This window comes from Dendrobates tinctorius, unplaced genomic scaffold, assembly GCF_039654945.1.
Source record: "Dendrobates tinctorius isolate UK_male_01 unplaced genomic scaffold, ASM3965494v1 ptg000069l, whole genome shotgun sequence".
Classification (NCBI taxonomy): domain Eukaryota; kingdom Metazoa; phylum Chordata; class Amphibia; order Anura; family Dendrobatidae; genus Dendrobates; species Dendrobates tinctorius.
Window position 1 is genome coordinate 21,548,993 of NW_027361737.1, and position 19,439 is coordinate 21,568,431.

General features: G+C 48.4%; 1 protein-coding gene across 1 annotated transcript in view; it reads left to right on the plus strand.

The window, feature by feature from the left end:
* Positions 1-19,439, plus strand: part of IWS1 (interacts with SUPT6H, CTD assembly factor 1) — a 68,975-nt gene that overhangs the window by 23,125 nt on the left and 26,411 nt on the right. The window contains exons 6-9 of the mRNA XM_073581167.1: positions 2,102-2,202; positions 3,107-3,257; positions 10,569-10,651; positions 11,466-11,595. Coding sequence (XP_073437268.1) covers positions 2,102-2,202; positions 3,107-3,257; positions 10,569-10,651; positions 11,466-11,595 — 465 coding nt within the window. The remainder of the gene's footprint in view (positions 1-2,101; positions 2,203-3,106; positions 3,258-10,568; positions 10,652-11,465; positions 11,596-19,439) is intronic.

Below are 19,439 nucleotides of genomic sequence, written 5' to 3' on the forward strand. Positions count from 1 at the left end.
TGCAGGCAGCGGTGGTGAGTTCTCAGACCTAATGGAAGTTTGCTTCTCCCTCCCCAGGGACTGCTTTGGGATGTCCCATGGTCTCTGTGTCCCCCAATGAAGCGATAGATAAAACAGGATTTTTGGGTTACCGTAAAATCTGTTTCTCGGAGCCTTCATTGGGGGACACAGCACCCTCCCATGTTCTACAACTCCTGTTCTTATGTGGTTTGTTACTTACAGTTGAGTTGTCTGTTCTGTTTCAATCTGTTTTGTTAATTCTCCTACTGCTTTCTCACTAACTGAGGAAATTAGTGCCGGTCGGTGGGGTGTATACTGCGGAGGAGGAGCTAACCTTTTTCTGTGCATAGTGTCAGCCTCCTAGTGGCAGCAGCATAGAGACCATGGTCTCTGTGTCCCCCAATGAAGGCTCCGAGAAACAGATTTTACGGTACGTAACCCAAAAATCCTGTTTTGTTTTTTTCATTTTCACAGATCAACGTTGTAAACTTCTGTGAGGCACCTGGAGGTTCAAGGTGTTCACCACACGTCCAGATGAATTCCTTGACGGGTCTAAAATGGGGTCGCTTGTGGGGTTTTTCCACTGATTAGGCACACCAGGGGCTCTTCAAACATGACATGACACCCCAGCACAATTCCATCAAAGTCTACATTCCAAAACGTCACTCCTTCCTTTCTGAGCCCTGCCATGTGCCCAAACATTGGTATTCCCCCACATATGGGGTATCTGCGTAATCAGGAGAATTTGCACAACAATTTTTGGGGTCCATTTTCTCCTGTTATCCTTGTTAAAATAAAAAAATATGGGGCTAAAAAAAGCCATTCGTGGCTCAATGTTATACATTTTTGTGAAGCACCTGGGGGTTCAAGATGCTCACAACAGATCTAGATGGGGTTAATAATTTTCTGAGTAGGTAATTTAATGTAAATCTTAAGGAGAACCTGTCAGCACAATTTTGTAATGTAAAGAAAAGACATGCAGTCATACAGCCATTATACCTTTGATTACATTGATACCTTTCATGAAGAAATCAGAATTCTGGTTCTCATTTAATCTTCATTTTAAAGTTTTCTGCTAATTAGATGTCGGTGAATATGGAACGGACTGTGCACTGTGTCTGCTTCTCCCTGGCAGAGGGTCCGTGGAATTGCAGGCTTGAGGCAGGCGGAGGGGCCGGGGAATCGCAGGCTTGGGGAATGCTGAGAGGCTGGGGGCAGGCGGAGGGGCCGGGGTATCGCAGGCTGCGGGCAGGCGGATGGGGTTGTTTATTTTCTGAGTAGGTAAAGTTTTCTGCTAATTAGATGTCGGTGAACATGGAACGGACTGTGCACTGTGTCTGCTCCTCCCTGGCAGAGGGGCCAGGGAATTGCAGGCTTGAGGCAGGCGGAGGGGTTGGGGAATTGCAGGTGGAGGGGTCGGGGAATTGCAGGTTTGGGGAATGCGGAGGGGCTCGGGAATCGCAGGCTGGAGGCAGGCGGAGGGGCTGGGGTATCGCAGGCTGGGAGCAGGCGTATGGGGTTAATAATTTTCTGAGTAGGTAAAGTTTTCTGCTAATTAGATGTCGGTGAACATGGAATGGACTGTGCACTCTGTCTGCTCCTCTCTGGCAGAGGGGCCGGGGAATCGCGGGCTGCGGGCAGGCGGAGGGGGCGGGGAATCGCGGGCTGCGGGCAGGCGGAGGGGGCGGGGAATCGCGGGCTGCGGGCAGGCGGAGGGGGTGGGGAATCGCGGGCTGCGGGCAGGCGGAGGGGGTGGGGAATCGCAGGCTGCGGGCAGGCGGAGGGGGTGGGGAATCGCGGGCTGCGAGCAGGCGGAGGGGGTGGGGAATCGCGGGCTGGGGAATCGCAGGCGGAGGGGCCAGGGAATCGCAGGAGGAGGGCAGGCGGAGGGGCCGGGGAATCGCAGGCTGCGGGGCCGGGGAACAGCAAAATGGATTTCTTGACCAAAGACATCAATTTAAATTGTATTACGGCACCATTACAGTGATGTCTCTCTACATTACAAAAGTGTGCTGACAGGTTTTCTTTATGTGCCCGTGGGATATAAGAGCTACAGGTTCCTTTTCAGTACATATAGCTTTCTTTTCTCTTCTGCACACAGGGTTTTAACCAAGAGGATTTGGAAGGAGCAAAGCCGGCAGCTCTCAAGGCAATAGCAGATGAAGATTCAGACTCTGACATGGATAAAAAATATGGAAAAATGTAAGAACTTTTTCATTTTATTCCATACCACCTTGGAAATGTAATATTTCATCTTAAAGCACAAACTCTTAAAATATTGATCTACTTCGGAGAATATATATTTCCAGGGCCCCATACAGAAAAGAAAAGGTGGCAGCCTCGATGTCAAAATTAATGTTAGAATAACTTAGTTTGTCCTGCAAGTGTCCCAGTGGAGTCTCTTTACAGGCACAACTAAGTAAATCCACAGAAGCAGCAGGAAATTTAATTTTCTATTTACTACATGCTAGAAGGCTCTTATTTTATTGAGCGCAATTCAGTACTTGAAGTATATTAGGTCAATAGTTGTGTGTAGATATGGCACAATTTTTTAATCAGTCATTGTCAAGTTGCACCACTATATTGGACTGTTACCTGAGCTGGGACCATGATGAACACATTTCTTACAATCTATTACTACTTTTAATAATGTATTGTAAGGCTTTATATTGAATACAATTTGCAGCCCCACATACTATATATACTAATGACCAAAAACCAAAGCTCACAAAGTTGTGAGATTTAGGATATGTTCAAACATCAGATTAATCTCTGAGAAATCTGAATTTGTGGAGTGTTCCTATGCTGAAAAACCAACATTTTTTTTCAGCCACATTATTTAGGTCTTACAGCGATGATATTCTAATACTTAGAGTTTCTGATTTAGAAATGATGTAATCTTTAACCGTTTTCTGACATCTATGTTCATGCTTTACACCCATGTAATTTTCTAGCATTTCTTCACGTGCAACGTTCAATACTGCAGCTTTTAAATTGTAGAAAAAGCACCCTCGAAAACTTACACAATACAGTTTTAAATACTTAAATTCTTTAATGAAATATGTAGTGCCTGAACTCTTACATTACTTATGTTTTATTCTTTCAGGACAGATTTTAAGTCTGACTTTGAAATTATGTTAGAGAGAAAGAAGAGCATGAGCGGTAAGAGGCGGCGGAATCGGGATGGTGGCACTTTCATAAGTGATGCAGATGATGTAGTGAATGCTATGATAATGAAAATGAATGAAGCTGCAGAGGTACGTTTAATAACTGAATCTTTTATTCTTAATTGTGGAAACTCTCATTGGTGTTGCTGTGTCTGCGCTATTGCATGAGAGAAAGTAAATCTCTATATATTGTTGCATTGAAATACAGCAAGCAGTCGCATGTTTATATGGGGACAGTATATTTCCCAAAGCTGTAATTCATTTTTAATTGCAATTTAATTTCCCAGTTGCGCTTGCATTAAAAACACTAGAAAAAAAAAAAATATACAAACTTCGTCCAGTTGTTGATGCCCTAGAACTGCAAGACAATTTGTCTGTTCAGTGTTCATCTCCCTGTGCAACAGAATGTGAGTAAGCGGTAATGGATACATGACTTTAAGGGCGCAGCCAGACTGCCGTATAAATCGTGCCAAAATCTGCCCGTATTGTGTGGGCTGGACGGCGGCTCAGCCGAGCGTGACAGCTGCATATGTTTCCATGCATCTGTCGCACTCGGGTCAGGAGACTGGCAAGCCAGTCCGATGATTATGGGGAGATTTTGGTACAATTTACACGGCCTTCTGACTGCACCCTAAAGCTGGTTACAGGCTTTAGACTTCAGTTATTCATCTTGACATACCCCACTCCCGTGTGTACTGAATAGTAATAGTTTAATTTCTCGTTCGCCTTATTGGGGGACAGAGACCATGGGTGTATGCTGCTGCCACTAGGAGGCTGACACTATGCACAAAAAAAGGTTAGCTCCTCCTCCGCAGTGTACACCCCACCGACCGGCAGGGAATTCCTCAGTTTAGCTTAGTGTCAGTAGGAGGTGGACACGGGTCTTTGATTAGACCCATATCTACCTCGATGTGCGTAGTTTCTTTTCAGGTTTTTCCGGAGGGATACAGAGTGAATAGTCACATCTGTACTCCCACAAGGAGTCTGTGAGTACGGCGTGTACTGCCACCCCGTATCCTCGCAGATCTCCGTAGCAGGACCAGCAGCCTTCCAGGCGGACGCCAACACGAAGACGTGTCAGCGATTCAAAGGGTCCTTGTCGTCAGTCTCCCACCCACTCGCCTACCAGAGCCTGTCGGTTGGACGAGACGCAGACACCCTTCAGAAACAAGGTACCTTTATTCGACAGGAATTCGGGCCCGGGACGGGTAAGTATTGGGCCCCATTTGCCTCCTCAGAGGGCACGGTTGCAGCGTTCCCCTTGGAGCAGGGATGCGGTAGCGCTGCGGACACCTGCGGCCATCCTGCGCCTACAGGCAGCCTCCGCGCTCTCTTACAGCCGTTCCCTTCTCCCCTGACAGGTTTTTTTGCGGCAGCGCTCATGCTGCGACACCTCCGCACCGACCCCGTGCTGACAGGCGGCCGCCGCTATTAATTTAGGCCCCGACTTCAATTCGGGCCTACTTCAGCGTCGCGGCCACGCCTCCCGCCCCTTTCTACTAAGCGGGCTTCTCTCCCGCCCGTTCCATGTCCTCCCACAGCCTCTCTCTTGCACCCCAGCCTGTTCTTGGCCAGTGGGCGGTGCCTATTTCAGCCCGGCGGTTAGCTCCGCCCTTCCCCTGGAAGCGCGCGTCTTCCCCGCTCCTCTCAGGCGGTCGCCATCTTTTCAGCCTGTCAGCCGGACACCGTTCTCTTGGCCTGTCAGCCGGACACCGTTCTCTTGGCCTGTCAGCCGGACACCGTTCTCTTGGCCTGTCAGCCGGACACCGTTCTCTTGGCCTGTCAGCCGGATTTCACTCTGACTTGCATCTGCAGACAAGTCGGATAGCATCATCTCTGGGGACACCGGACCGTGAGTATCTCTGCATCTGCAGACTGACACCCTCCTCTGCCTTCTGTCCCCCAACCTCCCGGCACTACCTCAGTTTTCACTATGTCTAACTCTAAATCTGATCGTACCCGCCCTACGGCTCCCTCCTGCACTCTAGTCAAGTTCTTTGCATGTTCTTCGTGCAATCGCAAACTTCCCTCAGGTCAGTCCACTCCCCTCTGCCTGGACTGCAGCAATCCAATTCAGCCTGACGCCGCCCAGGAGCCATCTATGGCCCCAGGTGAGAGTGAACACCCCATGCCTGGCTGGGCTTCGTCTCTATCACAATCAGTGGCAGACCTCACCAGGGTGTCTCAGTCCCTAGTAGCCGTTCTGGATAAGTTGCCCCTGGACACTTCTGCAGGGTCCAGCAGGTCTCAAGAGATTCCTTCTGAGTCAACCAGTGTTAGTCGCAAAAGACCCAGGAAGGATCTCCAGGCGGAATCCTCTCCTCGTCCCATCTCACCGCATAGTCCTTCTCAGCAGCCTCCCTCCTGGGCCTCCTCTCCCGAGTCAGGTGAAGCGTTTTCGGACAGGTCATCTGAGGGGATTTTAGAGCTGGATTCGGACCAGGATGCGAACATGAAGGTTACGGTGCAGAACCTCATTGCAGCGATTCATTATACCTTCGACATTGCTGACTCCCCTGCGAAATCCTCAGATCAGGAGGTTTCGTTCAGACGGGCGGAAACACCTTCCAGGGTATTTCCTTTCCATTCCGAGTTTGGAAAGATTTTTACCAGGGAAAGAAAGAGAAGATCCGACCAGACGCTTTCAAAGAGGAAAGCGTCTCGGCGTACTGTACCCGTTTGCTAAAGAGCTCACGGACAACTGGTCTGCTTCTCCCTCGGTGGACCCGCCCGTGTTCAGACTTTCTAATAACACGGTTCTCCCGCTTTCAGGTGTGGCGTCTCTAAAGGATTCTAATGATAGGATTATAGAATCCCTAGCAAAGTCTAACTTCGAAGCGGCTTCAGCGGCGGTATGTCCAATCTTTGCTTCATCTTGGGCAGCAAAGGCCATAGCTACTTGGGCAGAGGATCTTCGTCAGGGCATCCTAGATAAAGCACAACCAGAGCGATTGGCCGATCTCGCCAATCAGATTTCCCATGCGGGGGATTATCTGCTTTCTGCTTCTTTGGATGCCGCATCCTGCGCAGTTCAGGTGTCAAGTAGCGTAGTGGCAATCCGACGTACAATTTGGCTCAAGGCCTGGCAGGCGGACTTGTCTTCTAAAAAGTCTCTTACTAATCTGCCTTTTCAGGGAGTGCGCCTCTTTGGATCCCAATTATACCAGATTATTAAGGACGCCACCGGAGGCACGAGTTCCCTCCTCCCTCAGTCCAAGCCTCGCAGACCTCCACTAAGGCGTCAGTTTCGACCCTTTCGGGCTTTCCGCCGTTTCAATACGGCGGAGAACCCCTCCAACCAACAAAGACCGCAGGCATGCCAAGATAGAAAGTTTCCTTCAGACCCACTCCCTCCTGGCGATCCCACTCTTCCCAGGGCAGGCCATCCAGATCTGGACGGTCTACATCAGCATGACTATCGTCGGACTCCCGAGGGTCCCTTCCAATTGGGAGGTCGACTCCTCCTCTTCAGGGACGTCTGGCTGGCCTCAGTAGAGGACGCTTGGGTCAGGGAGGTTGTATCGTCAGGATACAAGATAGAGTTCGTCTCTCTTCCACGGGATCGTTTCTTCGAATCCCGTTCTCCAAAAGATCCAGCCTTGATCCCGGGGTTCTTTACCGCCATCGCCTCTCTCCTCAGTTCCGGGGAGATTGTGCCCGTTCCCGAATCGGAGCGCTTCACAGGGTTTTATTCGAACCTATTTGTGGTGCTGAAAAAAGACGGGGCGGTCCGACCCATCTTAGATCTCAAGCTACTCAACAAGAGGGTCCGCCTTCGCCACTTCCGGATGGAGTCGGTTCGTTCGGTAATCGCTTCCTTGGAGGAGCAGGAATTCATGTGTTCAATAGACATCGAAGATGCCTATCTCCATGTTCCCATATTCTCCGGACATCAGAAGTTCCTGCGTTTTGCGATTCGCGATTGACATTACCAGTTCGTCGCGCTGCCCTTCGGTCTCGCCACCGCTCCCAGAGTCTTCACGAAGATCATGGCTGCGTTGATGGCCTTGTTGAGGATCAGAGGTCTCGTTCTTTTTCCGTACCTCGACGATATTCTGATCAAAGCTCCCTCAACAGGCTCGCCTAAGTTTGACGATCGTCCTAGACACCCTTTCCAATTTCGGGTGGATCGTCAACAGGAAAAAGTCCTGTCTGGTTCCTACTCAACGTCTTGTGTTTCTGGGCCTACTGTTCGACACTCGTCGGTCAAGGGTCTTTCTCCCACAAGAGAAGATTCTTTCCCTGCAGCAGGATGTACGATCGCTGCAGATCACACGATTTCCGCCCCTCCGAACAACCATGAGGGTCCTGGGAAAGATGGTGGCGGCGATAGAGGCAGTTCCCTTTGCCCAATTTCACGCCAGACCTCTCCAGCATGCCATTCTGTCGAGGTGGAACAGGTCGGCTCTGTCCCTGGATCGCCCTGTTCATCTTTCATTCCGAATCAAGACGTCACTCAACTGGTGGTTGACGTCACCTCTCATCCCCTTGGGTCGGTCTTTTCTTCCCATTCACTGGCAGATTGTAACAACGGATGCCAGCCTCCTCGGCTGGGGTGCAGTGTTCCACAATCACACTGTTCAGGGTCGATTGGTCGACTCAGGAATCAGCTCTGCCGATCAACGTCCTAGAGATACGAGCGATCCATCTGGCTCTCGTCCACTGGGAGAGGCTCCTCAGGGGCCTGCCTGTCCGGATTCAGACAGACAATGCCACAGCTGTGGCATATGTCAACCACCAAGGAGGGACACGGAGTGTCTCAGCCCTGGCAGAAGTGTCCACGATTCTTCATGGGGCAGAGATTTCCGTTCCGACAATTTCTGCGGTACACATTCCCGGCGCAGACAACTGGGCCGCCGATTTTCTCAGCTGCGAGGGTCTCGCGGCGGGAGAGTGGTCCCTACATCCGGAGGTGTTTCCTGCTGGCGTCTCTCCTCAACAGGAAAGTCCCACAGTTTGTTTCCAGGTCTCAAGACCCTCTGGCAGTGGGCGCCGACACTCTGGCCGTTCCTTGGTCGCAGTTCGAACTCCCCTACCTGTTCCCTCCCCTGCCTCTTCTTCCCAAGCTGTTGAAGAAGATCAAAGCAGAAGGAATTCCAGTCATTCTCATCTCCCTGAATTGGCCCAGAAGGTCTTGGTTCGCGGACATTGTCAACCTTCTCGCGGACGCCCCCTGGAAGCTTCCAGACAGGGCAGATCTGCTGTCTCAAGGCCCGATTTGCCACCCCAATTCTCGGCCGCTCAATTTAACGGCGTGGCTGTTGAGACCGAGGTTTTGAAACGGGCAGGATTCTCCGATCGAGTAATTCATACCATGATCCGAGCCAGAAAGCCATCATCTTCCAAAATTTATTACCGTACTTGGAAAGTCTATTTCACTTGGTGTGAGGCCAATGACATTGCGCCCATGTGTTTTTCGCTCTCTTCTGTTCTGGCGTTTCTTCAGGCAGGGCTGGATGCGGGGCTTGCCCTCAGTTCTTTGAAGGGTCAAGTTTCGGCGCTGTCCATTTTATTTCAGAAGACGTTGGCCTCCCGCCTTCAGGTCAAAACCTTTCTTCAGGGCGTGGCTCACACGGCTCCTCCGTACCGAGCGCCCGTGGATTCATGGGATCTTAATCTTTTTCTTGAGGTTCTGCAAGGTCCTCCTTTTGAACCTCAGGGATGTTTCCCTTTCTCTCCTTTCTTGGAAGGTAGCTTTTCTGGTGGCCATCACTTCCATCCAGCGCGTGTCGGAATTGGCGGCTCTTTCTTGCCGCTCTCCTTTTTTGGTACTTCAGCAGGATAAGGTAGTTCTGCGGCCTCCGCCCTCTTTCCTTCCGAAGGTGGTGTCCTCTTTTCACCTCAACGAGGATATTGTTCTGCCGTCCTTCTGTCCGAGTCCAACTCATCCTCGGGAGCGGTCCTTGAACAAGCTGGATCTGGTCAGGGCGATGAGTCTATCTATCTAGGACGACTTCCTTGCGAAAGACAGTCTCTTTTCATCATTCCAGATGGGGCGCGGAAAGGTCACCCAGCTTCAAAGGCCACTATTGCTCGCTGGATCAGATCGGCAATTTTAGAGGCCTACCGAGTTAAGCATCGAGTGGCTCCTCCGGGGATCGTCGCGCACTCTACCCGGGCAGTGGGTGCCTCCTGGGCGGTACGCCACAGAGCTTCCGCGCTGCAGCTTTGCAAAGCTGCAACCTGGTCATCGGTTCACACGTTTGTGAAATTCTGCAAAGTCCACACCTACGCTTCGGCGGACGCCAGACTAGGTAGAAGGATTCTGCAGGCTGAGGTGGTGAGTTCTCTGGCCTGATGGAAGTTTGTTTCCCACCCCAGGGACTGTTTTGGGACGTCCCATGGTCTCTGTGTCCCCCAATAAGGCGAACAAGAAAACAGGATTTTTGGATTGCTTACCGTAAAATCGGTTTCTCGGAGCCTTCATTGGGGGACATAGCACCCTCCCATGTTCTACAGCTCCTGTTCTTACTTTGGTTGATTGGTTACAGTTGAGTTTTTTTGTTCTGTTTTCAATCTATTCTGTCACTTCTGCTTTCTCACTAACTGAGGAATTCCCTGCCGGTCGGTGGGGTGTACACTGCGGAGGAGGAGCTAACCTTTTTTTGTGCATAGTGTCAGCCTCCTAGTGGCAGCAGCATACACCCATGGTCTCTGTGTCCCCCAATGAAGGCTCCGAGAAACAGGATTTTTGGGTTGCTTACCGTAAAATCTGTTTTTCCTCAAAGCAAAATAATCCGCATGTTCAAAACCAAGAAGCATGATCCTTATTTTCCTCAAGGTGATGTGAGAATATCCCTATACACATTAAACAGTCAGCTGGTCCCGCTGAATTCGGCCAACATTAATCTGTTAGTGGCCACCCTGGGGCTGGAATCTTGCATCCCACGTTGCTGCAAGTCTTTTTTTTTTTTTTTTTTTTTTTTGCAACCTTTTGCATCAAAGCCTGAAGTGCATTACAAGGGAACCTGCTGTTAGAGAAAAAAATGAAAAATTTTTGATTTAGCAGTTCACCTCTGGTGACATGTATTTTTCCTTAAATGCATGTAGTTGAGGAAAAAGAAAAAGTTTTTATTATAAGTTCATTAATCATTTTGCACAGTTTTGCTTCCACAGGCTTTGATGTGGTCTTGGGTGATACATCAGCTGAGCGCCGCTTGAAAGTAGACAGTTACAAACTCTGCGTTTGTACCATTGGATCGAGTTCTCTGACATATCCTGGCGAAGACAAACTGTGCAAACTTTTGAATGTAACTCAATTACAAAAACTGACTTTTAGCCAAAATTACATGCATTTAAGAAAGAAAAAAGTCCCCAAAAGTTGACAACCCCATACAAATACCAGAAAGCTTTCAGTACTGCTATGTTTTTGGAAAGAAAATATTTTTTTTCTCTTTGCAGGAAGATAGAAATCTCAACTCCAGTAAGAAGCCAGCACTGAAGAAATTGACACTGCTTCCCACTGTAGTGATGCATCTAAAAAAGTAAGGACTATATATTATACAGGTATTGTCTGGGAACTTTTCCAGCAGTCTGTGTACTGATGTGAATCTCGGGAACACTGCAAGAAATTATTATAAGGCACTTCTGTTAATGTTCAAAATGTATTCTGGTGTTAATTCAGGTTTACCACAACAAATACATAAAAGTTCTTTAGTGCACATGGAAAAATATACTCTGCCTCATTTTAGCTTTTTACTTTAAAGAGTAAGGATCGTTTTTATGTCATAAATTGTACACGTGTCACATTAGGAGTTGATTGTTTTCGTCAGCGAAATTAACTTTTTTATTTTTCTCCACCTGGATTAATCTTTCACCCTTGGTTCATATGTAAAATCTTTATTCCGTGAAGGCTGCTTTTGCCATTACTAAATTTCTATGGAAAGAAAGAGGAGCATGAGACCGGCAGACATTCTGCTGCAAATTCTCCATAGAATTTTATGAGCACCAACTGTCATTTATGTGCAATCGAAAAATCTGTATTTGATCAAGAAATTTTTATGCCAATGAATCGAGAATTTTGAGTGAATGATCAGTTCAGGAGGAGAAAGTAGCAGATTTGTTTACGATATATTAAAAAGTTGCTTATTTTCATGTGGCTATTATGAAAAAAAAATAAATAAAATGACAGTAACTCTTTTCAATGTAAGCAAGATTTCTGCTTTGCAGTTCTGTAGATTTGCTTTCTCTCACTAGAAGAATAAATTAGATTTTCATGCTCTAGTGTGTATGAAATAGTGTTGAGACAATTAAGAAAGGAAAGCTTTAAAATATTTCCTTTGTGTCCTTTTATAATAGGCAAGATTTAAAAGAGACATTTATTGACAGTGGAGTGATGTCTGCCATAAAAGAATGGCTTTCCCCTCTTCCTGACCGCAGCTTGCCGGCTTTAAAGATTCGAGAGGAACTGCTTAAGATACTTCAAGAGGTGAGAATTCCCCAGCACATCAAAGGCTTTCCTGCTAGGACTTTATTTTTCTGCTCATTATTAAATGGGTTTTTTTTCACAAACTTAATTTTAAAGTTTAGAATAATAAGGTCCACAATTGGATGAGTTTAAAAAAAAAGTTTCTGTACTGAGAACTTATACATGTGCCCCTGCTGTGTACTGTGTAATGACTGTGTCTGACCGTACAGGGACTTGGTCTGATCATACCACAGCTCCTGGGCAGGGGAGGAAACAAAAGAGGATGAGGCTGATTTTTTTTTTTTATTTGAAGTAAACCATTTTTCCTTTATCGCTTCATTGGGGTACCATGAGTGTATGCTGCTGTCACTAGGAGGCTGACACTAGGCAAAAAAGGAAAAAAATAGCTCCTCCTCAGCAGTATACACCTACCGACAGGCACAAGGCAACTCACTTTAAGCTTAGTGTCTGTAGGAGGCAGACCTGGATCTAACAACCAGATCCGCATTTTTTCTTTTACAGGTTCCTTGTGTGTATTTTTTAATCTTTTCCCCATTGTTTTTCAGGTTCATCATTTAGGGTAACAGGGTGTAATTTCTCACCCTGTTCTCCCACACTTGTGCGACCGAGAGAGCAGTGTGGTGTCGCCCCCATCGCCCACTCGGACCCGCAGGCAGGACTTTGTCCCCTGTCGCCCTTATGGGTGTTTTCAGGGTGACTCTCTGTGGCCAGTCCTTGCCTCTTCCCCACCTCACCCCTCTCCTCGGAGAGGACTGAGAGGAAGACGGAGGTCACCAGCAATGGCCTCCCCCCTTCTAGCAGGGGGTTGGTGCAGTCTTCTGCACCGTCTTGAGACGGTGTGGGAAGGAGGATCTTTGTTTCCAGCGACCCTCTCTCTCACGAGGGCTCCTGATGCGATCCTCATCTCTGAAGAGGAGCTGGAGACACATGGCAGGTATGTATGTCCCCTCCATCCCCCTACAGCAACTGATGGCTCACCCCCTAGGCAAGTCTCTTCCCCCGTACAGCCCCAGCCACCTCAGTTCCAGGATTCCCCATAGGACTCACCGCTTTTGCCTCACATTGGAAATTCTCGCCCTTTTTCTCTGAGCGCGCATTCCCCAGTCGACATTTTACAAGCCTTTTTCCTGCTCTCCGGCTGTTCTCTGTACTGGACACACCCCCAAGGGCATGTCAGCCCGCAACTTTCATTTTCAGCTGCTGGTCACACCCCCCGCTGTGTGCTTAGTATAGGCGCCTGCACTCCAGCCATTCTCCGTTCTGGACATGCCCCCTCTGGCGTGCCAGGCTATCAGCTAACAGCTTTCTTTTTCCCTCCCGGCTGCCCATCCAATTACAGGGGCGCTTTCACTTTGTACCAGCCGGCAGTCCCCCTACCTGGCCACGCCCCCCTCTATGGACAGTCAATCAGCCCTTGGCTGCTCTGCACCTTAGCCCCGCCAGCCGCTTGCATCAGCTCGTTGCGTGGCCATCATCCATCTTGGACCCCGTGCTTCCACAGCATCTTCAGAGAACTTCCATCTTCACCTCACTGGGGGACACGGCTAACCTGCGCTCTGCGGCTGCTTTATCGCTGGTATCTGGTAGGTTCTGCCCTCTCCCACTCTCTGGCCGCTGTACTATTGTATAGCACTCCTCTGCAGTGTCGCCTTCACTTTATAGCATCTACTTATGCCCAACCCTGCAAAGGCTCCTTGTCCTAAACCTACGGTGATTCATTACGCTTGCACCCGCTGTAAGAGAAAGTGGCCTTCAGGTCAGCCGTCTCCCTTCTGTCCGTCCTGCAGTCCTGCCACCATGTCTGCCCCACACAAGCACTCTAACGCCCGGGATAGGAGCACACCCTTACCTCCGGAGTGAAAAGGAGATAAATCCAGCGAGCCAAGTTTGAAGTACATAAAAAATCTTTCTTTATCGCCTTATTGGGGGACACAGATTACCATGGGTGTATGCTGCTGCTGCTAGGAGGCTGACACTATGCAAAAAACAAGAAAATTGACTCCTCCCCGGCAGTATACACCCACCGACAGATACCAAGTACCTCAGTTTGTGCTTAGTGTCTGTAGGAGGCGGACCGGGATCTCCCCAGATCCGCATCTAACCATTTTCTTTTAGGTTTTGTGTGTGTGTATTAATCTTTTCCCATTTATTTTCCAGATTCTTCACCGGGAAACGGGGTAAATGTTCACCCTGCTTTCCCATATCATGCGGCTGAGCGAGCAGTGTGGTGTCGCCCACATCGCAACTCTCAGTACCGCAGGCAGGACTTTTTCCATATCACCATTCGGTGCTATGGGCGGATGACAGGTGGCCGGTCCTTGCCAAAACAACGCCTCATCCCTATCCCAGGACAGGGCTGAGAGGAAGACGGTGGTCGCCATCGCTCCCAACAAAAGGACGCCGTCTTCTACGTGACACGGGTAAGAGGACCTCTCCCAGCGGCCTGTTCTCTATTCATGCCCCTGTGGCCCTCCTCTTCAGGGACGTCAGGTAAGATCCTGAACGATCCCTTAGCCCCGCATGTCTCAGGAAGCAAGAGAGATCAGTCTGCATTTGAATCTCCCGCCTCTACTAGCCGCGCGTCTCTCATATCAGTCGCTCTCCCTTTTAATACAGAGGCACATAACGCGGGGGTCTTCCTGGGCTCAGGGGGCTCTTTCTTACATAGCAGGGTAGCGCAGGCTCACCTTAATTAGTGGCGCCGCGGGTGTCAGTGTAGAAGCTCGGGCGGGGAGACCGCTTTCACTTTCAGCTGCGCTTTCTTTTTCCCTGCTCTGAGCGCGCTCCCTGTTACTCTGGGAGCGCTTTCTTCTGCGCGCGCGGTTTCTCGCGCCCTTTCCATCCCTATCACATCTTGTCTTTCTTTTTAGGGGATGTCACTCTCCCTTTTTACCGCACCCCCCCCTCTGCTATTGCCCAATCTCCTCCGGGCGCCAAATCCCGCCCTCCAGGCTCACAGCCAGTTTCCTCCTGCAATTTTCTCTGCTTCCTGCGCTGCTTGGGGGACACGTCAGGGTCCGGCTGCTCGTCAGATTCTCGGTAGGCTCGGCGCTTAATGGCAAATTCGCTCCCCTCTGCAGTACTTTTCGGTGTAACATAGTAACATAGTTATTAAGGTTGAAGGGAGACTTTAAGTCCATCTAGTTCAACCCATATCCTATCCTAACTTGCCCTAACATGTTGATCCAGAGGAAGGCAAAAAAAACCCATGTGGCAACAGTAAGCTTCACATTGGGGAAAAAAATTCCTTCCCGACTCCACATACGGCAATCAGACTAGCTCCCTGGATCAACGCAATATTAAGGAGACTAGTGTATATACCCTGTAATATTATACTTTTCAAGAAAGGCATCCAGTCCCTTCTTAAATTTTAGTAGTGAATCACTCATTACAACATCATATGGCAGAGAGTTCCATAGTCTCACTGCTCTTACAGTAAAGAATCCGCGTCTGTGAGTATGCTTAAACCTTCTTTCCTCCAGACGTAGAGGATGCCCCCTTGTCCCCGTCACAGGTCTAAGAGTAAAAAGATCATTAGAAAGGTCTTTGTATTGTCCCCACATATATTTATACATTGTAATAAGATCACCCCTAAGCCTTCGATTCTCCAAACTAAATAACCCCAAGTGTAATAACCTGTCTTGGTATTGCAGACCCCCTAGTTCCCTAATAACCTTGGTCGCTCTTCTCTGCACCCGCTCCAGTTCAGCTATGTCTTTCTTATACACTGGAGACCAGAACTGTACACAGTATTCTAAGTGTGGTCGCACTAGTGACTTATATAGAGGTAAAATTATGTTCTCCTCATGAGCATCTATGCCTCTTTTAATGCATCCCATTATTTTATTTGCCTTTGCAGCAGCTGCTTGACTCTGGCCACTAAATGTGAGTTTGTCATCCACCCATACACCCAGGTCTTTTTCAGTGACTGTTTTGCCCAGTGTTTTACAATTAAGCACATAATTATACAACTTGTTCGTTCTACCCAAGTGCATGACCTTACATTTTTCCCAATTAAAGCTCATTTGCCATTTATCAGCCCAAGCTTCTAGTTTACATAAATCCTCCTGTAATATAAAATTGTCCTCCTCTGTATTAATTACCCTGCAGAGTTTAGTGTCATCTGCAAATATTGAAATTCTACTCTCTATGCCCCCTACAAGGTCATTAATAAATATGTTAAAAAGAAGCGGGCCCAAAACTGACCCCTGTGGTACCCCACTGCTAACCGTGACCCAGTCCGAGTGTGCTCCATTAATAACCACCCTTTGTTTCCTATCCCTGAGCCAGCTCTTAACCCACCTACACATATTTTCCCCTATCCCCATTGTTCTCATTTTATGTATCAACCTTTTGTGTGGCACCGTATCAAAAGCTTTTGAAAAGTTCATGTACACCACGTCCACTGCATTCCCTAGGTCCAGTCCGGAACTTACCTCTTCATAAAAGCTTATCAGATTAGTCTGACAGGAACGGTCTCTTGTAAATCCATGTTGATATTGGGTCATAAGGTTATTCTTCTCCAGATACTCCAGTATAGTATCTCTTAGAAAACCCTCCAGGATTTTACCCACAGTTGAGGTTAAACTTACTGGCCTATAATTTCCAAGTTCAGTTTTTGTCCCCTTTTTGAATATTGGCACCACATTTGCTATACGCCAGTCCTGTGGTACAGACCCTGTTATTATGGAATCTTTAAAGATTAAAAATAGTGGTCTATCTATGACTGTGCTTAATTCCTGCAGTACTCGGGGGTGTATCCCATCCGGACCCGGGGATTTGTCAATTTTAGTGATTTTTAGACGCCGCCGTACTTCTTGCTGGGTTAAGCAGGTGACATTTAATGGAGAATTTTTATCCCTGATCATGTTATCCGTCATGGGATTTTCTTGTGTAAATACTGTTGAAAAAAAGTCATTTAGCATATTGGCTTTTTCCTCATCCTCATCCACATCCACCATTTCACCCAGACTATTTTTAAGGGGACCAACACTATCATTTTTTAGCTTCTTACTATTTATGTAGTTAAAGAATATTTTGGGATTATTTTTACTTACTCTGTCGCCTAATTGGGGGACACAGAACCTTGGGTGTTATGCTGCTATCTAGGAGGCGACACTATGCATAATCTGAAAAAGATTAACTTTGGCTCCTCCTCTGCAGTATACACCCCTGGACGGCGTCAGCCTTCTCCAGTTTTTGCTTAGTGTCGCAAGGAGGCACACCTTTTTTCTTCCGTTTTTTTTTTTCCTTTTTTTCACGGAAATACTTCCGACCATCCTCATCGCGCCAGACTGGCCCAGACGTACTTGGTACGCCGACATCGTCCAACTTATGGCAGACGCCCCCTGGCGTCTACCCGACCGCCACGACCTTCTGTCTCAAGGTCCGTTCTTCCACCAGAATTCAGGGGCCCTCAATTTGACGGCATGGCCCTTGAAACCTGGATTCTAACCCAGGCAGGTTTTTCACCGGCAGTCATTGCAACTATGATCAGGGCAAGGAAGCCTGCCTCCGCCAAGCTCTATTATCGTACCTGGAGAGCTTTCTTTTCTTGGTGCGAATCTCATGGACAAGTCCCACTCCCTTATTCCCTCCCGAAGGTACTAGGTTTTCTTCAATCGGGCCTAGATGCCAAGCTATCCTTAAGTTCGCTTAAGAGTCAGGTGTCGGCGCTTTCAGTCCTTTTTCAAAAGCGCATTGCTATTAAACCGCAAGTAAGGACTTTCATCCAGGGAGTTTCCCGATTGGTTCCTCCCTACAAACGTCCGATGGATACGTGGGACCTCAATCTGGTCCTGACAGCATTGCAAGCTCCACCCTTCGAACCTCTTAGAGGAGTTCCACTCTCCATTCTGTCTCAGAAAGTGGTTTTTCTAGTGGCTATCACCTCGTTACGCAGAGTGTCGGAATTGTCAGCACTTTCCTGCAGACGACCTTTCCTAGCCTTTCACCAGGACAAGGTGGTTCTCCGCACGGTACCATCCTTCCTTCCGAAGGTTGTGTCCAACTTTCACCTTAACGAAGAGATTTCACTGCCTTCCCTTTGCCCGGTTCCGGTCCATAGAGTGGAGAAGGCTCTGCATACGCTTGACCTAGTCAGAGCATTGCGGATTTACGTGTCCAGGACTGCACCTTTCCGGAAATCCGATTCCCTCTTCATTCTTCCGGAAGGTAGTCGCAAGGGGTTGCCGGCTTCTAAGGCTACCCTTGCCAGGTGGATCAAGTCCACTATACATGAGGCCTACCGACTTAACAGTTCCCCTCTTCCGGCCGGTATCACGGCACACTCTACACGGGCAGTAGGGGCCTCCTGGGCCATTCGGCATCAGGCTTCGGCACAACAACTATGCAAGGCGGCCACTTGGACTAGCCTACACACGTTTACGAAACACTACAGTGTTCATACCCAGTCCTCAGCGGATGCGAGCCTGGGTAGACTGGTTCTGCAGGCGGCAGTACCCCAAGTCTAGGGGACTGTCAGCACAATATTCGTCCACTGCTTCCCACCCAGGGACTGCTTTGGGACGTCCCAAGGTTCTGTGTCCCCCAATTAGGCCTCTTTCACACTTCCGTTTTTGTGTCCGCCAAACGGATCCGTTTCCGTTTTTTTGACGGAAACAGATGCCAACGGATCCGTTTTTAAAAAAACGGATCCGTTTTTTTGACGGATCCGCGGTAACCGTAATGGAAGTCTATGGGACAAAAAAACCGGATCCTGCAAAAAATGGCGGATCCGTTTTTTTACGGAAAACAACGGATTTTGACGGATTTGAAAAAAACGGAAGTGTGAAACAGGCCTTAGGCGACAGAGTAAAGGAGATTTTTGTGTACTCACAGTAAAATCTCTTTCTCTTAGCCTTTAATTGGGGGACACAGCTCCCACCCTCTTGCCCTTACGGGCCGTTGTTTCCTGTTGAGTTCTCATATTGTTCTTGAGCTCGTACATAGTAGCCTTCTTACAGGCATGGTTATGTTATTTGGTTACGTTCCTCCTTATGCTTTGGCACAAAACTGGAGAAGGCTGACGCCGTCCAGGGGTGTATACTGCAGAGGAGGAGCCAAAGTTAATCTTTTTCAGATTATGCATAGTGTCGCCTCCTAGTGGACAGCAGCATAACACCCAAGGTTCTGTGTCCCCCAATTAAAGGCTAAGAGAAAGAGATTTTACGGTGAGTACACAAAAATCTCCTTTTCTCTGGCAATGAGTCTCTCTGTCTCAATCTTTGCTGTCTTGATTTGCTTTTTACAGAATTTATTTAATCTTCTGTATTTATTTAATGCCTCATCACTACCTACTTGCTTTAATTCTCTAAACGCTTTATTTTTATCTCTTATTGCGCCCCTTACAGCTCTATTTAGCCATAGTGGTTTCCTCCTATTTCTCGCATGTTTATTCCCATACGGTATATATTGTGCACAGGTCCTATTCAGGATGCTAATAAACGTCTCCCAGTGTAGAGTGTAGTGCAGCCATAAGGTGTATCTTTCCTATGCTCAACCCTGCAACGGCTCTGTCTGTCAAGCCCACCATTACCCATTACGCCTGTGCACGCTGTAAAAGGAAGTGGGCTTCAGGTCAGTCGTCACCTTTCTGTCCGTCCTGCAGTCCTTCGGTTATGTCGGCCTCTCAGGACCACACCGATTCCCGGGATGAGGGTACTTCCCACCTCCCAGAGTGGGCCGTTGCAATGTCGCAGTCGGTCTCCGATCTGACTAAAGTCTCTCAGTCCCTGGTCCAAGTCTTAGAACGTTTGCCTCAGTTATCTACAGCCACCTGTGCACCGACCACCTCTCAGGGTGGGTCGTCCGCACCTGACCGCGACCTTCAGAGGGACAGGCCG